Source organism: Euleptes europaea, chromosome 18 (genome assembly GCF_029931775.1).
Source record: "Euleptes europaea isolate rEulEur1 chromosome 18, rEulEur1.hap1, whole genome shotgun sequence".
Lineage (NCBI taxonomy): Eukaryota > Metazoa > Chordata > Lepidosauria > Squamata > Sphaerodactylidae > Euleptes > Euleptes europaea.
In genome coordinates, this window is record NC_079329.1 from 19,900,806 (window position 1) to 19,919,084 (window position 18,279).

Consider the following 18,279-nt stretch of genomic DNA (forward strand, 5'->3'; position numbering starts at 1 on the left):
AGTAGGGGGTCATACGGGAGTTTTTCTCTCTTCCTTGTTTTCCTTCAGGACAGAATATGCTCTAGTGGTTTTGTCCATGGTTGATATTTTGCTATACAAATTGTAATTTGGTTTTCAAGACAATGCATTAAAGGGGGGAGTTCTTAGCCTGTGTGTCCTCATTTCATCCCTGCAGGCGGAGGTAGCAGGAGCTGGCTGTCGAATCTGGCCCCGACCATGCGGAGCAGGAGCAACTCTGGCGTGTGGCTTTTCCCCTGCTGGTGCAACAGACCATTCTGTGTAGGGTTGCCAGGTGCCCGCTGGTGGTGGGCAAACCCCTGGCAATTTACCCCTCTGCCCACCGACCACCTGAGGGTTGCTGGGGAAACGTGCGCGCGCGCATACCGCGCGTGTCACTTCCGGTTTAGAACCGGACGTTCCGCCTCGCGAGGGGCCTTATACCTCTTAGTTGGAGTGGTAAAGGGCCCCTTGCGAGGCGGCATGTCCGGCTCTAAGGCAAAATGGCACCCAGGAGTGCCCCCTTTGGCTTCAGTGTGGGCCCTTGCACTGGAGAAACACTGCCGCCATGGCTACGCCTATGCCCATGCATGGTGCTGCCACGCCACTCCCTAACACCAGCGTAAATGGCCCTGTGCCCCTGTGGATGGTGCAAGTGGCACTTAAGCCAGCACAGGGGTCACGCTGCCTCCAAACCCCTTCCTCCCCCCTTTGGATTGCTCTGTAAGGCTGTAACCTCAAATCTCCAGACAGGCATATAGTCATCAACCCTAGATTATGTTTGTAGCCTTGCTTTGCATATTTCGTGAAGCACCATTATTTAATGTTTGCCTTGCCTTATGTTTGTCCCTAGCGATTTAGTGCACACCCTTGAAGCCTCCCAAAGGTTTGTAAGTTTACCCGACATTTTATTATCTTGGCTCACGAAACACAGCATAGCCGATGTTTATCATTGTTAACCCACAGAAAACCATTGAACGGCCACTTTGTGATTTTTATTGGCTTAATTAAGATTATCTGTTAAAATTACCAGGATTTAGGGTTGCCAGGTCCCTCTTCGCAATTGGTGGGAGGTTTTTGGGGTGGAGCCTGAGAAGGGAGGGGTTTGGGGAGGGGAGGGACTTCAATACCATAGAGTCCAATGGCCAAAGTGGCCAAGTTCTCCAGGTGAACTGATCTCTATCTGCAGGAGATCAGTTGTAATAACAGGAGATCTTCTGCTATTACCTGGAGGTTATGCAATCCTAAGAAAATAATCTCAGTACACTGCTACAACTTTTCCTTTCAAATATATTTCTCTTTCTTTTCTTTTCAAAGTTTCTTAACTTGTCTTGACAATTTGTACAACAACAAGGTTATAAGTTCCAATACAGTTCAACTTCACTATACAATTACTTCATTACACTTAATACCTTATCAGAATCTTAACATAAATGAGTACCCCTCGGGAACAACGGAATGCCGGCAGCAATGTCCTTGCTCACAAGTAAGCAGTATAATGACAATATTGTGGGGATCGCTGTGCTCCGCACCACTTCCGCGGTCAGGTGATGTGGACTGGTCCAATCACAATGATGGAATCTCGTTCCTGCCGATATTTCTCATTTGGCTGTAAAAAGCTGTGTATTTTGAATGTGGATCCATTCAATATTCATATACAGCATACAAATATGTAACAAGATCCCGGTTGCCTCTTGTTTCGCGTTGTGTACAATTAGCTTCTTCAGACCATGTATTAATATTCTGACTGCACCCTTGCAGTTCAAAAGAATGACTCCTAGTCATAAGCTCTAACTGGAGATCTCCTGCTATTACAACTGATCTCCAGCTGATAGAGATCAGTTCCCCTGGGGAAAATGGCATCTTTGGCAAATGGAGTCTATGGCATTGAAGCCCCTCCCTTCCCCAAACCCCGCCCTCCTCAGGCTCCACCCCAAAAACCTCCCACCTGTGGCGAAGAGAGACCCAGCAACCCTATTGGGGAGGAACAGAAGGCTGAAGCAGTTGAGTCAGTGAAATAAAAACCAAAAAGAGGGGAATGGAAATTACCCTATTTAAACGTTTATTGAAGCCTGGAAGAGGAGATTTCCAATTTTTTTCCCTTCCAATAATTCCTTACCTGTTTATTCAGTTACTTAATTACTTATTTAATTCATAGTCCATCTGTCTCACTGATAAGGTTGCCAGGTCCCTCTTCACCACCGGCAGGAGATTTTTGGGGTGGAGCCTGAGGAGGGGAGGGTTTGGGGAGGGACTTCAATGTCATAGAGTCCAATTGCCAGAGTGGCCATTTTCTCCATGGGAACTGATCTCCGGCTGGAGATCAGTTGCGATGGCACTGGAGCCACCCTCGTCCCAAGTGATTGGGTGGCCCTCACCTCACATAGGGAAGGACATGCCTGGCCCGGCCTGGTCCTATGCACTGTGTGAAATAGTTGCCAGCCTCCAGGTGGGACCTGGGGATACCCTGGAACTACAGATCATCTCCAGACTACAGAGATCAGTTCCTAGGGTTGCCAGGATCGTTTATGCATGGAAGTTTTTCCTGAAGTTCATTGCTCACTGGACCCACACTTTCCTGTTGGGAGTCTATGCACCAGCAGTCTCCAAGCTCAAATCAGAAAGTATTTGAATCCCCACCCCTTGAAATGCTGCTTTGAAATGCTGCTTCGTAATTGGTTGTAGTGAGAGAAAAGTTCCCTCCCCCCAACCTGTCGCATAAAAAAGCATTTTAAGAAATAAAACAAAAAATGGAGCAATCTGAAAAGAAGGGGGGAAGAAATCCAAGGCTCATTTTTAAAAAGCCTTTCTTCTGCTCAGAAAGAGCTCTGAGGAAGCAGTATTTGAATCCCCACCCCTTTACATGCTGCTTTGTAACTGGCTGTGTGCAAAACTAAGCTTGCATGTCCCATGCTTTGCCTTATGCATGGGGATTTCACCCGGGCTGAGCTCAGGGGAGAGGGAAGAACCAGGTTAACAGAGGAACAGGAAGGTCCAAGATTTGTGAGGGCCGGCAGTGGGGTAATCTCTAATGGAGGGAAAACTCATGCATAACTCCAAGGAATGACCGATTATCCACACGTAAACCACCCAAATCCCCCCTAGTACTAGCAGAGGATGAGAGGGTAGGGTTGCCAGATCCAGGCTGGGAAACTCCTGGAGATTTTGGGATGGAGCCTGGGGAGGACAGGGACCTCAGTGGGGTACAATGCCATAGAGTCCACCCTCCAAGGCTCCATTTTCTCCAGGTGAACTGATCTTTGTATAGAATAATGTGTACACACTGAACCTTTCCATGGAAAGCTTCTCTAGAACCGTTGTTTGCCCTTCGTAGGCCATTATATGAGTACCTCCTTTCCTATTTGCAATCAGGGATTCACTAGTGCACAATAATAGCTTGATAAAGAGAACGCTGAACTTTACCTTGGTCACCAGCACTTGAGAGGGTTAGATGCTAATGGTAACCTGAAGCTATAAACTTTTCAGTCTCCAAACTAATTTATGCCAAGGCAGGTCAAAAACGTGTACATTCCCACACTTCCACCCCAAACTCAAACATTATCATTATATTTGCCCTTCAGAGGAAATTATATTACTATCTCCTTTCCTATTTACAATTGGGGATTAGCTAGTGCACAATAACAACTAGAACTCTGACTTTTACATTGGTCAACAGCACGTGAGAGGTTTAAATGCTAATGGAGACCTGAAGCTATAAACTTTTGAATTTCCAAACTAATTGATGCCAAGGCAGATCAACAAGCTGTACATTCCCCACACTTCCACCCCAAATTCAAACATTAACGTTGTATTTGCCCTTCAGAGGAAATTACGTGAGTGTCTCCTTTCCTATTCTCAAACAGCACTTGAGAGGTTTAGAAGTTAACAGAGACCTGAAGAGTTGGTTTTTATATGCCGACTTTCTCTACCACTTAAGGAAGAATCAAACTGGCTTACAATCGCCTTCCCCTCCCCACAACAGACTCCCTGCGAGGTGGGGCGGGGCTGAGAGAGACCTTAGACCTAGTCTAAGGTCACCCATCTGGCCTCGTGGGTAGGAGTGGGGAAACAAATCCAGTTCACCAGATGAGCCTCCGCCGCTCATGTGGAGGAGTGGGGAATCAAACCCGGTTCTCCAGATCAGAGTCCGCCGCTCCAAACCACCGCTCTTAACCACTACACCACGTTGGCTTCTTGGGGGGGGCTTGTGCTCCTTGTTCTCCTTGTTCGGAAGTTCCAGGCTGGCGGCTGCAGAAGCGGGTCTCTCGCAGTGAGTAGATTGTGCGGCCGGGCAGGAGGCAAGCCTAGGGGAGGCAAGCCCAGGCATCCCTGGGGCAGAGGGGGAGGAAGGGAGGTGGGGGATGAAGAGGCGAGCTGGGGCATTTGTTGCTACAAGATGATGTAATAATAACAATAACAATAATAAACTTTTATTTCTATCCTGCCTTTCCTCGGCTATGCTGGGCTCAGGGTGGCTAGCATCATAATTAAAATACAATACATTACACAGAGCCCAGATCTAAATTTCTCGGAGCATTCCTAAAGGGCCTAATTCATCTTCCAGATCCAGAGAAGCTGCTCTTTCTCCTATAAGACGCCAATCCTGATGTTTCCTACAAAGTTTCACGCTTTGCTTTAGCAGCCAAGAAAATCCAAGCTAATGCTGTTTTTAATCAGGGAACTTAACAAATTTAATTACTAGCTTCTTGGGGGTCAGACTGTTTTAAAGTTATTTCAATGTCATTTTCTGTTAGTTTAATGTTAGCTTAATGATTTGTTTGATAGATTGTGATGGCCTTCGGCCACAAACAATAAACTTTATTGTATCGTTAAAATACAATACAATAAAATACAATAGGTCATAAGACAATAAAAATTATAACAAAGCTGAATATTTACTCTAAGTAATCTAATTTATGCCACCGGAGAAATTCCCAGCAGGGAGAGATGTTCCTACCGTGATAGCAACCGATATCATATCAGAGGGGGAGAAGGTGGACCACAAGTTGAAACATATCAAGTAAAGGGAAGGGCATAAGGAACCAATGGAGAACCGGAAAGGGAACAGGAAGGGGAAAGAGAGAGGGGAGAGGGGGGGAGAAGAGGGGATGTTATTCATTTTAAGTGAATCTTACATTGGTCCCATTGTAATTGAAATAATATAAAGGCTGTGTTGGCTCCTCCATGCAAAATCACAAGCTATGTGCTCCAAACTGACAAAAATTCTAGATCACTTGTGAAAATGCCTTTCATTAAAAAGAGATGCTGCCCTTTTTGTTTGCCTTGAACGGCAATGATCAATACATTTGTATGAGATTGTCAAGGGTTTTTCTTAGGACAAACAATGCAGACTACTACTTCCCTTGTCTCAGATATACATTTCCCCCCATAAAATTGGAAGATACATTTAAGTTCCAGAGAACACAAAAGTGAAATTTAAGCAAGAGATTAAAATCTGTATATTTGTTGCCAACCGCCAGGTACTAGATGGAGATCTCCTGCTATTACAACTGATCTCCAGCCGATAGAGATAGGTTCAGCTGGAGAAAAATGGCCTCTATGTAAATTGGACTCTATGGCATTGAAGTCCCTCCCCTCCCCAAACCCCACCCTCCTCCCCAAAAACCTCACACCGGTGGCGAAGAGGGGCCTCGCAACCCTATGGTGCAGGCTCGTGAAACTAAATGGAACAGTTTCCCAGGGTTTTTATAAAAAGGGCAGTTTGTGGCTTCAGTGCAGGGTTTCAGACCACATAGGAGGTGGCACAGAAGCACTGTCCCCGGGTGCCACGCAACCACCTCCACCCCACTCAGGATTGCTCTGTTAATCTCCCTCCTAGAGGTGAAATGCCTTATCTGTTTGTTTGCTCATTTCATTTATACCGTTTGTTTCCTGTCTTTCCACCGTCCCCAAGGCAGCATTTCAGGTTCAAGTCCAATCCATAACATGAAGTGATGCTATACTTTTCTTCATGCCAGTTACAATCTTTCCTCTGACATGAAACATCATGCAGATGTCACAGGTTGTGTATTTTGCCTTTTTTTTTTTTTTTTTTTTGCAGCCTTTTAACCCACCATTTTTGGTTTCTCTCTGTATATCTGTTTATGTGTGTATCTGCCGAGAGAAGGTTCATTTTATGCATCTGATAATGTGGTTCCTAACCCACAATAAATCTCTTAAAGCGCCACCAGGATCCTCTGATATGGCCCGCACCATCTGTCACCACACGAGGGAGCAGATTCATAAGAAACAACCACCGCATGAGGCAACCAGGTAAATTAAGCTTGCGCTGACTTCACTAAATCTAGTCTGTGTTTCCGTTTGCCTGTTCCTGCTATTGTTTAAATGTGCAACAGTAGATCAAGTTAGGGGTTTGTCCGCCCAGCTGGCAACTCCTGGAACTCCTGATTTTGGATATTAAATGGTCATTTGTATCCAATAAGAGTTTTTGGGAAATTGATTTATTTTTAAGAAATCCTGTTTTCAAATCCTGAACAAAAACGGAGTTTATGTGATGATATTGAAACCAGGTCAAGTGGTCCTTGACTTCATCATAGTCTTTTAGTGAACATTTGTTATAATTCCACTTTAAGAGGTCGTGATATGTAATAAATTGAGCTGGCCTCAATGGTTGTAATGTCAACATCTCTTGCAATGAAATCCACAATGGTGTCTTTGATTCTAAAAGATGTTTATATTTTGGCCAGGTTTTAAATGAAGAAGATTTAACCATATGTTGTTGAAATGATGTATGTGTCTTAATTTTATCATACCACAGATATCCGTGCCAACCACTTCTATTGTCAAAACCTTTTAAATCTAGTAGTCGTGTATTAGTCAGTTCCATCCGATCTTTCAGCCATACTAGAGCAGACACTTCAGCATACAATTTAAAGTTGGGAAGTGCAAAGCCACCTCTTTCTTTCGAATCCACCAAATATTTGTAAGCAATTCTTGTTTTTTTTCCCTTGCCAGATGAAATTCAGTAAGTCTTTTCTCCAAAGATTAAAGTATTTTACTTGAGAGATTATAGGTAGATTTTGGAATAAAAACAATAGTCTCGGTAATATGTTCATTTGAGTTGTCGAGATACGTCCCAAAAAGGAAAGTTTTTTTATTCATCCAGTTTGACATATCTTTTTTAATTGCTTCCCATAGTTTAAAATAATTGTTATTAACCAGATCTTTATTCTTAGAAGAAATCCAAATCCCCAAATACTTTACTTTATTAGTCTTCTCCCATCCTGTAGTAGTTGTAAAATCTTTCTGCTCTGTTCCAGAAAGATTTTTGAATATTATTTGTGTTTTGTCTTGATTAATTTTAAAACCTGAAACACGGCCATACGTAATCAATATTTCCAACAGTTTATTTGCCGATTGATTCGAATCGTTCAGAATTAACAAGAGATCATCTGCAAATGCTCTCATTTTAAATTCATGTTTATTTATCTTTAGGCCATGAATATCTTCTGTTTTTCGTATCTTACAACACAAAGTTTCCAAGACCAAAATAAAAAGTAAAGGGGAAAGCGGACATCCTTGTCTTGTCTCTTTTCGTATTTTACAATTGTCCGATATTGATTCATTTACCAGTATTTTTGCTTGTTGTTTAGTATAGATAGCTGTAATGCCTCTTCGAAATCTTTCATTAAAGTTCATTTTCTCTAGAACTTTCTTCATAAAGTCCCAGGAGACCATATCAAAAGCATTTTCAGCATCAAGGAAAATAAAAGCTGCTTTATGTTGAATGTTATGTTCATAGTATTCCAATGCATCCAAAAGAACTCTAAGATTGGCTTTAATTTGTTTTCCCGGAACAAAGCCTGCTTGATCTTCATGAATTAAGTCTTTAATTAATTTTTTAACTCTATTCGACAGTACAGAGGCGTAGATTTTGTAATCCACATTCAATAGTGAAATAGGCCTATAGTTAGTTACTTTTTCAGGGTCTTTTCCAGTTTTATGAATCAAGGAAATAAAAGCATGTGACCATGTCTCAGGTGATGAACCTGTATCCAATATAGTATTGCAGACCATTAAAAAAGGGTTCAACAAATTTGATGTAAATGTCCGATAAAACAGAGCTGTTATTCCATCAGGCCCAGGAGTTTTGTCTATTTTTTGTTTAATGATTGCTACTTCTAGTTCTTCTAAAGTAATTGGTGCATCAATAGTCTTTTGTTGGGCTAATGATAATTTTTTGATATTTATGGAATTTAAAAAAAATTCCATCTTCTTATCTGAGATATTGTCTTTCTGATATAATCGAATGTAATAAGATGTAAATTCTTTCTGTATATCTGTTGTTGTATAAACTGGTCCTTTTATAGTTTGTATTTTGGCTATAATTTTTTTTTGAACAGAGTCTCTTAAATGAGTAGCCAAAAATTTACCAGGTCGATTCGCATGTTCAAAATACCTTTGCTTTGCAAATTTCAAATTCTTATTCATCTCTTCTGTAACTACCAGGTTTAACTGATGTTTAAGAGCATTTATCTTCAACAGGATAGTATTTCTATGACCCTCCTAAGACTCCATAGTTAATTGCTATAAGACGTCTTATCCAGCTGTCCGTATAACATTATGAAGGCACACTCCTTTGATCCGAGAATGAAGACCCAAGCACATGGAAGGATTAAACGCTTGAAAAAGTTCTTCATGAAATGGGATTTTTACCAGAGACATCTTATCCAGTCGTCCATATAACATTATGAAGGCACACTCCTTTGTTCCGTGAATGAAGACTCAAGTATATGGAAGGACTGAACGCTTGAAAAAATTCTTCATGAAATGGGATTTTTACCGGAAGCCCATTGCGCATGTCTATTCTCTGTAGCTTTTTTGTATTAATTTTTGTATACAGACTTTTATATTGTGAACGCCTTGTGTTGCATCTCTATTTTGATACGCCTATGTGATTTTGTAACATTACTTATCACGGACTTTTGTCCCTTTTGTCTTACAACTGTGGTTGTTCTTTTGAGGCTTCTCCTCAATATATTTTCTAAATAGCATTAGTGTCTCCATTGCCTTATTGTTAGGTACATTGTACTTGTGCTTATTTTTTTAATTCCAAACTGCCAGGTAGTAGCAGGAGATCTTCTGCTAATTCAACTGATCTCCAGCCGATAGAGATCAGTTCACGTGGAGAAACATGGCAACATTGGCAATTGAACTCTATGGCATTGAAGTCCCTCTCCTCCAAAAACCCCACCCTCCTTAGGCTCCACCCCAAAAATCTCCTGCCGGTGGCAAAGAGGGACCTAGCAACCCTAGCTATAGCAGGGAGGGGAACAGGGCAAGATTAAGCAAAAAGCCTCCCAGACACATAATTAAATGATTTGCACATTCATTTGTCTGTGAGATTTCTCTTCAGCATCTGCAGTGTGCCGTAACCGCCCAGGAATTCATTGTTAACCAAACTGAATTAAACCAGTTTATGTTTTCATTTTCAAAGCGGTATACAAAACAATCTACATGACGGCATCTCTTTGCAAAAACTCCTAATTAAAAAAAAACCCTAATTTGCAACCCTGTGCAACCACAATTAAGGGGATTGCTCAACCTTGTTCCCCAAATAGATGCGTGACTGTGAAATGTGCAAATGCTTTGGCACAGGCTTGCTCAAGCAAATGTATTTCCTTCTCCTCCACATCCCATGTACAGACTGCATTGTTTTGTTTCACTTGTTTTGTTTCACTGGCAGTCTTCAAACAGCAGCTGTACGAACACTTGTGAGGGATGCTTTAAGCTGTTCCATCATCCTGAACTGAGCAGAGGGTTGGACTAGATCAGTTGTTCTCAACCTGGGGCCATATGCCCCCCAAGGGGGCCAGGATATTCCAAGGGGGGCACAGGTGAAAACTGCATACATGGGGGGCCACAGCACGAGACTAAAGGGCCACAGAGAGAAGCAAGAAGTGAAGAAAACAGAAACACATGAAAACCTAACACATGACTTTCTTCATTGCACTTCTATGCATCGCTTGCAACTGTGGATTATTGTATCGCTGTAATGCAGAAGAGGAAGAATCCCTGGCACACTGTGAATTTTACCTGGAATTTAGAAGAACTATAATCGACCCTTGGTTACAACAATTTGGCCTTTTACATCAATCTATAACCAAGGAGAGTTCAATCATTCAGTTTCTGCTCGAGGATAAAAATCCCGCTATATCTTACGATGTAGATAAATTTTGTTGGAAGGCCATTACTAAAAGGAATGCTCAAAATAAAAAGGGCTATACTTTTTGTGATGCAACAGATGATGAGTGATGGGTGAAGCATGGTATACTGTATTTTTTTCTCTTTTCTCTTTTGTATTTTAATATGCTGACAAATATATTTTAACTTGTCCATTTTAGGATATTTTATTCAATTTTCTATCACTTCAGTTATTGGTGTGTGTGTGTTGTATTCCCTTTTTGTGGGGTGTTTTTTTTTGTAAATTTCAGTTTCCCAATAAGAACTGCATGTGTGCATTTTGTGGGGCTGACTATGCTTCTTTATTCCTTGGCTATTTACAATCAAAACATTTAAATAGCTACCTTTCTACCAGTAGGACTGGGGGGCCACAGGAAGGAAACAAGGTCAGAAGGGGGCCACAGTCGGGAAAAGGTTGAGAACCACTGGACTAGATGGCCTTTCTGGCCTCTTCCAACTCTATGATTATGATTCTATGAATACCAGAATTTAATGTAACAGCTCTCCATTTGAAGGTCAATCTTCTGGCTCTTCATCTTCTAAAGTAATCTACAGTGTGGTTGGTGTGTAAGTATGAGTCTAAATACACTCCAAGTAGGGTTGCCAGCCATTGGCTGGCACTCAAGGGAGATAGGGCAGGAACATGGAGGGGGGGTGCCATCAGAGCCATGGCATGATGTCACTTCCATGGAAAACCCAGAAGTGATATCATAGTGCTCTAGGAACTGACACAAACTCTGTGGTTATTATCATCGAGTTTCCAGTGAGACCTAGAGTTTCCCCAGAAGTGATATCACACCATCGCACAATGGTGATTTTTTAAAATTAATTTTTCTCCTGCTGTCCAATAGGGCATCAATGTGGAAGCGGGAATTGCTGGCTAGATGTCTTCCACCCAAGCAGTAGGCCTGGTACCCCTAACTCCAAAGCATCTGATGAAGTGACCTCTGACACAAAAGCACATGATAGATTGGTTAGCGATAAGGGTGTCACTGGGTTCCTGCTTATTTTCGCTGCGATGGACTAACCCTTTGGGGGTTTTTTATAGCAGGAAGACGAAGTTGAGACCTTTACCTACATATCAGGAAAGAAAAATAAAGCTTCTGTCATGAGCACTACCTCAGTCAGCGTTTGAAATCCCCCACCAGGTACTCCCTGCAACAGGCAATAGGCATGATTCATGGCTAAGAAAGCCACAGGCTTTCTCGGAAACAAATCTCAGTGGGGTAGTCTGCTGTTGCACAAAGGAAAAGTCCTGCCACACCTTAAAGGTTCACAAATCCATTGCAGGTAATGGGCTTAGTGTTACTAACCTCCAGGTGGGGCCTGGAGCTCCCCCAGAATTCTGACTGATCTCCAGGCTGCAGGGATCCCTTCCCTAGAAGAAATGGCAGCTTTAGACATCAGACTCTATGGCCTCACATCTTCGCTGAGTTCCCTCACCTCCCTAAACTCCACGCTCCCTAGGCAGCACCTCCAAATTTCCAGAAAAGTCCCAAGTTGAGGCTGGCAACCCTACAATGGGTTCAGGGACTGAGTATTGTTTTTTCAGGCTAGTACAAACTTGTATTATGACTAGGGTTGCCAGATTCCCCCTGGCCACTGGTGGGCAATTGGAGTGAGTTGGGTTTCCAGATCCAGGTCGGGGAACTCCTGGAGATTTGGGGATGAAGGGCAGTAGGGTTGCCAGGTCCCTCTTCTCCACCAGCAGGAGATTTTGGGGGTGGAGCCTGAGGAGGGCGGGGTTTGGAAAGGGGAGGGATGTCAATGCCATAGAGTCCAATTGCCAAAGCAGCCATTTTCTCCAGGTGAACTGATCTCTATCGACTGGAGATTCGTTGTAATAGCGGGAGATCTCCAGCTAGTTCCTGAAGGTTGGCTACCAAATACCCAAGTGAGAAAGAGTTATTTGCAAATGAAGAAAACTGCTTTTGCCCCCTCTGTCCATAGCTTAGTGTATCTATATCCGCTTCCAACTAAATATGTTTAGGAATGGAGAGTTAGGGAAGCAAAATTAGGGAACTTGGGGGTTGGATCCTGTCTAAATTTTCTGCTAATGGAATGCACTTCCTTCAGCAGAACAGAACTTTCCTGCCTCCCTCTCTCCCAAATGCTGCTTCAAGGGGACAGGGGAACCTCAGGCCAAATCAAGGGTCAGCAGTAGAAAGGGGGAGTCAGTGGAAATTACACCTTTCCATCCACTAGGGGAAAATTTAGTCTGGACCCAACCCAGTTTTTACTGTGTGTAAGGCACCGTCAATTTGCAGCTGACTTATGTTGACCCCTTATGGGGTTATCAGGGCAAGAGACTAACAGAGGTGGTTTGCCAGTGCCTTACTTTGCCTAGCAATCCTGGTATTCCTTGGTGATCTCCCATCCAAATACTAATGAGGGCTGACCCTACTTAGCTTCCGAGATCTAATGAGATCGGGCTATGCCATGCCGCCTTCCCTCCCAGTTCCTACTGCCGTTGCAGAAAAGCAACGTGTGAAGACGTTAATCTATCCTTCACTTCAACAATATTTACACAGCACAACTGGAAGAACTTGTAATTTGCACAATGAAGATCCCAGCTTCGTTTCCCGGCATCTCCAATTAAAATGCTTCCATGTACCAGGGTTAGGAAAGACCTCTCTCCTTAAACCTTGGAGAGTCACCACCAGAGGAAATAGTTGTGAGCTAGATGGATGGATGGTCTAGCTCAGTAGAAGGGTGATTCAGAGGTCACTGGTCTCTGCTCAATGAACAAAGACAAGTGAGGCTAGATCACTATAGCAATAGTTATCTCGGTTACATATCTGTGGCTAATTCTGCCCAGATTAATTTTGCAGAAAGCGTCAAATCCCTGAAATCAGTAAATTGTCCAGAGTGTCTGGTGTGAGTTAGCCAAAAAATTTCCCTTAATCCCTCAGTTTCCCAGAATATGTTACCGGTTGGCAATGTCCTTAATGCTGTAGTGATGTACTTAATGAACTGTTTAGTATGCAAAGAGAGTTTAATACGGTCCAAGACCAGCATAAAAACATACTAGATATACATATATAACATAACACATATAAAAGTGCATCAAGTGTGAGCCCCTATAACATCTTACAATCCCTCACTCATAAAAGCCATTAAGCGCTTAATTAAAAATATTACATGTTTGGAATTAGTATAAATATAAATATAAAATCGCTCAACCATTAAGTTCGACCCATGCACGCCTGGTCCTCATTGCTTGCCACCCAAATTTGGCCACTTTAAAAGTTATCTCCATATCTTTGTCTGAGAGCATGTTAGAAAGACTAAAGGCTCTGGATCGCCCTGGGAGGTCCGATAATACAGAAAGAATGGCTTCTCGTATCTTGTTGTAGATTTTGCATTCAAACACAACGTGCTCGAGGGTCTCAGTACTCCCATCAGAGCAGGGGCATAATCGTCCTGCATATGGTATCTTTTTGTATCTCCCTTCCAAGATGGCTGAAGGGAGTGTGTTACAACGCATCAGGGTGAAAGCCCTCCTGTATTCTGGACTATCTAAGTGGGAAAGGTATGACATCGGGACCACGTTGGTAAGAGTGCTGCAATTGTAGCACATGTTTGTGATTCTACTTAGGTCATGCTGCTTTTCCACGTCCAGAACTCTTTGCCTGATCAGGGCTCTGGCCTGTGGATAGGAACTGTTTAGTAAATGATTACGTTTTCACACACTTATTGCTCTTTCTGGTCAAACTCATTTCTTTCCTTTTGGCTGGACATTCAGTAGAACATTTGAACCTTCAGGCATGAGTTCCATTGAAAATTCATAGGCATGCCCGCTAAAACTCTTGTGTCATCTTGTTTGAGAGTTCCCAGGAATCATGCAGCCCTGACTTGGGTAGCCCCAGGCTAGACTGATCTCATCAGATCTCAGAAGCTAAACAAGGTCAACCCTGGTTAGTATCTCAGTGGGCAACCTCCAAGGAATACCAGGGTCGTGGCACAGAGGCAGGCAATGGCAAACCACCTCTGAACATCTCTTTCCTTGAAAACCCTAGGGGGTGACCATAAGTCAGCTGTGACTTGATGGCACCCACACACACACAATGAATAATGAGTTAGATGACTACAAGTCCACAATTTAAGAAAGATGTAGATAAGCTGGAATGTGGGCAACAAAGATGGTGAGGGGTCTGGAGACCAAGTCCTATGAGGAAAGGTTGAAGGAGCTGGGTATGTTTAGCCTGAAAAGGAGAAGACTGAGAGGGGATCTGATAACCATCTCCAAGTATTTGAAGGGCTGTCATATAGAGCATGGTGCTGAGTTGTTTTCTGTTGTCCCAGAAGGTCGGGCCAGAACCAACGGGTTAAAATTAAATCAGAAGAGTTTCCATCTAGACATTAGGAATAATTTTCTAACAGTTAGAGTGGTTCCTCAGTGGAACAGGCTTCCTTGGGAGATGGTAAGCTCTCCTTCCCTGGAGGTTTTTAAGCAGAGGCTAGATGGCCATCTGTCATCAATGCTGATTCTATGAACTTGGGCAGTTCATGGGAGGAGGGGCATCTTGGCCATCTTCTGGGCACTGGGTATGTGTGGGGGAGGTAGTTGTGAGTTTCCTGCATTGTGCAGGGGGTTGGACTAGATGACCCTGGTGGTCCCTTCCAACTCTATGATTCTATGATTCTAACAGCGCATTCCTGAAAGGAATGCCTGTGCCGGGCTTAGGAGGAAAACTAGCAGCGTTGCCTCCTAAAGAGGTTTCGGCACTGCCGAAACTTCTGCCCGGCACCAAAAACCCATGCAACCCTCATAGGGTTTCACGGGAGATACGCCAGCTGGCGTATCTTAACAAAAATAAAAAAGGGCATTACTGAGCAGAAAGTGCTTGGAAGCCCCGCGGCCAGCACCATTACACCCTGGAAACGCCTCTCGGCTCGCTGCCGTGCCCTGTGCCAGCGGCCGGAGGCCAGCGGGAGGCAGCGGCGATCAGGGAGCGGCACCCGGCCCTGCAAGCCAGCGCTGGGGCCACTCACACCAGCGTGCTCCTTCCGGGCGCCGGCAGTGGGGGGCCCTGCGCCAGTGGAGGCCATAGTCGGCTTCCTAAGGACTTTGGGGCCATTTTTCAGGAATGGACTGTTGTAAGTGGGAACCTACCAAGAATCATGCGGGTGGGGAAACTCCATTTTGCCCACCTCCTTCTTGCTGCATCCTCTGGCTTCTCCCTGCCCCTCGTCCCTGTCTCCTACTCACCCAAGTTTTCCTACGCCCTCCCATGCACATGCCTACTTCTCCCCCTACCCACTTTGCCTCCCCCCCCCCATTCTGCTTGCCTGGCCACACATCTCTCCATGTGAATGCACAAATCAAGCCAGAGCAACCTTCTCCCCTGCTCTGAGAAGGTTGCTCTGGCTTGATTTGTGCAAAGAAATTGCATTTCCCCATGTTTTGCCCACGTTTTGAGGGACCACGTTTTGATCTCGAATTTGAAAGCACGAGAATGGAAAATTAGCAAAAAGAAGGTGTCTTTCAGAATGGATGGAAATGTTTGTGAAATGTGCCCCCTTTTAAGTACTAGTTCCAAAGTACGGGTCCATGAAATGACCCTTGTGAAACGAGGTTAGAAATACAATGATAAAAACCTTTCAGATTTTTATTTTTGGTTTTCAAAATGCTAGGGATGGTTTGTTCGCTTCATCCCAGTTTCTTTGCCAATAATTAGACTTCGTGGTTCATGTGAGATAGAGGAGTCTGCTCAGTGCCCTGGAAGTAAGTAAATTTGCAAGTCATAATACCAAATAATAATAATACCAGCTAATCTTGCCTGCAAAGAAAAGCCTAAGCCTACAATAAAAATAATTGGAGTCATTTGCAATAAAAAATACTTCAGAAATCTCACCCGGGATCCCATGTTTTTTAAACAGGACAAGGGACATTCTCTGACTTCACAACGTTTGGTAGGATGGTTATTTTGTTGTTTGTAAACCACTTAGGGGCCCTGATAAAGTTTCTCAATAAGGAGTGGAGTCAAACTATGTTGACACATTTCATGTTGGCAATCCCCAGACGTCTCTTCTGTTGCCATGACATGGCGACAGCATTCTGTCATGCCTGCCAATGGCTCTGTTGAGCATTAATGCAACTTATATTGGGGGAGCCTCCAGAATAGAGGGTTTTGATGGATCCCAAAGCATCAGGAATTCTGAATAGATTCCCCTGCTGATGTCAAGATGGACAACTGGAGTCCTGTTAGGGTTGCCAGATTTGGTTGAGGGCATTCTTGAAGATCTGGGGGTAGAGGTTTGTTAAGGGGAGGGAGCTCAGCAGGGTATAATTGTTGGAAGGAATGGACTGGGCAACGTCGCTCAATGCTAGCACAGGCCTTGAAGCTACAGGGGAGGGCAGTAGAGAGTATAGGGGTAGATAGGACCTTTTTCCATTTTAACCACTCCCACTGCTGTCTAGGGTTGCCAACTGCCAGGTAGTAGCAGGAGATCTCCTGCTAATTCAACTGATCTCCAGCCGATAGAGATCAGATCACCTGGAGAAAAATGGCCGCTTTGGCAATTGAACTCTAAGGCACTGAAGTCCCTCCCCTCCCCAAATCCTGCCCTCTTCAGGCTCTGCCACAAAATCTCCCACCGGTTGCGAAGAGGGACCTGGCAACTGCAATAAAGAACTTCTATTTCTTTTCTAAAGCTATAAGCTTGTGTGTGAACTTATTCCTCAAGTAGCCAAACTACAGAATTCCACTGTGCACAGACTCAGCTCTGCTTTCAGTAATGCCATAGAATCCACCCTCCAAGGGAAACAGGTCTCTCTAGTCTGGAGATCAGTTGTAATTCCAGGAGATTGGCAACCCTAGGTCTTGTTGAGTCTGTTAGAGTGTAGCCATTTTGAGAATGGTCTCAGTCCTAACAAAAGTCCAAACTTGGAGGGACTTAACACATCAGAGTGCGTATGCAAGCCAATACCAGCTTAAGTGACTGCATTCTGTTTCCTGCACATCTGAAGCACACTTAGACAGAGTTTTGACCAAATTAGCACACTTTTCAGACATTTGCTTTCTGTGCACCAACCATGTATAACCAGAGCACATGCTACAGATGATCTTCCCATTATGCACAGAGTAACTGTTTGGATTGAGCAGGGAAACAGATCTTTTCCTATGCATACAGCTTCAGTACGTGCAAACAGAATCCCAGATTTTTGAGCAAATGGGTTTCTGCTTACTGAACCAATACCCCTGTTCATATGGGGAGGATCAATCGTTGTGTGTGGTTCCATTATGACCAACTGGAGTGCCGAAATCAAACATCAGAAAAGTTCTCACGCAATGTGTTGGATCCTACCGCCTGTTTTTATGGTCAAAAGAGGGAGGGGGGCCTTTTAACCACCAAAAAAGGGTGTGCTGGGGATCAGGGGACTCACCTGGAGTGAATCTATATAGGTCCGGTTGTATCAAGGAGGAAAACCACACGAGATTAAGTGGAGAAACTGGTAGGCTCCAACCCGACATATGTGTTAACTCCACCGATTGCAAAAATACCCCCTCCACTGATCTGACGGACACAGACGCTCCATTCACAGGCACTCCGGAGAGTCATACACACAACCACAATTTAATCTTGTGGTTTTTCTCAGTTTCTCTTCCTGCCAATCCTAAAAACAAGATTTAGAAACAAATTTAGTCACACTGCTCAGGAAATTGCCCGAAAGGGTAAATGTGACTAAGAAAGATTTGACACATTTTTGAACAATTATCCGAGAAGGGGGGAAAGTAAGGGGGTTGATGGGTGATATCCCACGTGACATGAAACTGTAGAAGCTGTGCAGAAATCCCCTTCTCCTCTCACAGCAGGTGCTTCAAGTTATGAGAGGTGAACAGCTCAACTGACTCTTGAGGACCATTTTTGTTTTCTTTACTTTTTTTTTTTTTTACAAGTTGGTTCTACGGCAACATAATATTAGAACAGTTCAAGATTGTAAACTGTAATTGTAAGCTGCTGTGAGTCGATGGGGCTGGGGCAAGGTGGGAACCTAGTAAAGAAATGTGAGCTCAAGAAAGCCATGTGGTTCAGCTGCTCAGCATCTTCTCAAGATCAAGATCCAACTTTATT

General features: G+C 43.7%; 1 protein-coding gene across 1 annotated transcript in view; it reads right to left on the reverse strand.

The window, feature by feature from the left end:
- LOC130490790 (fibronectin-like) overlaps window positions 1–15,252 on the reverse strand; it is a 28,505-nt gene extending 13,253 nt beyond the window's left edge. Inside the window, 1 exon segment of the mRNA XM_056864597.1 lies at window positions 15,034–15,252. Within this exon segment, the coding sequence (XP_056720575.1) occupies window positions 15,034–15,252 (219 nt within the window).
- Between the last annotated feature and the right edge of the window lie 3,027 nt (window positions 15,253–18,279).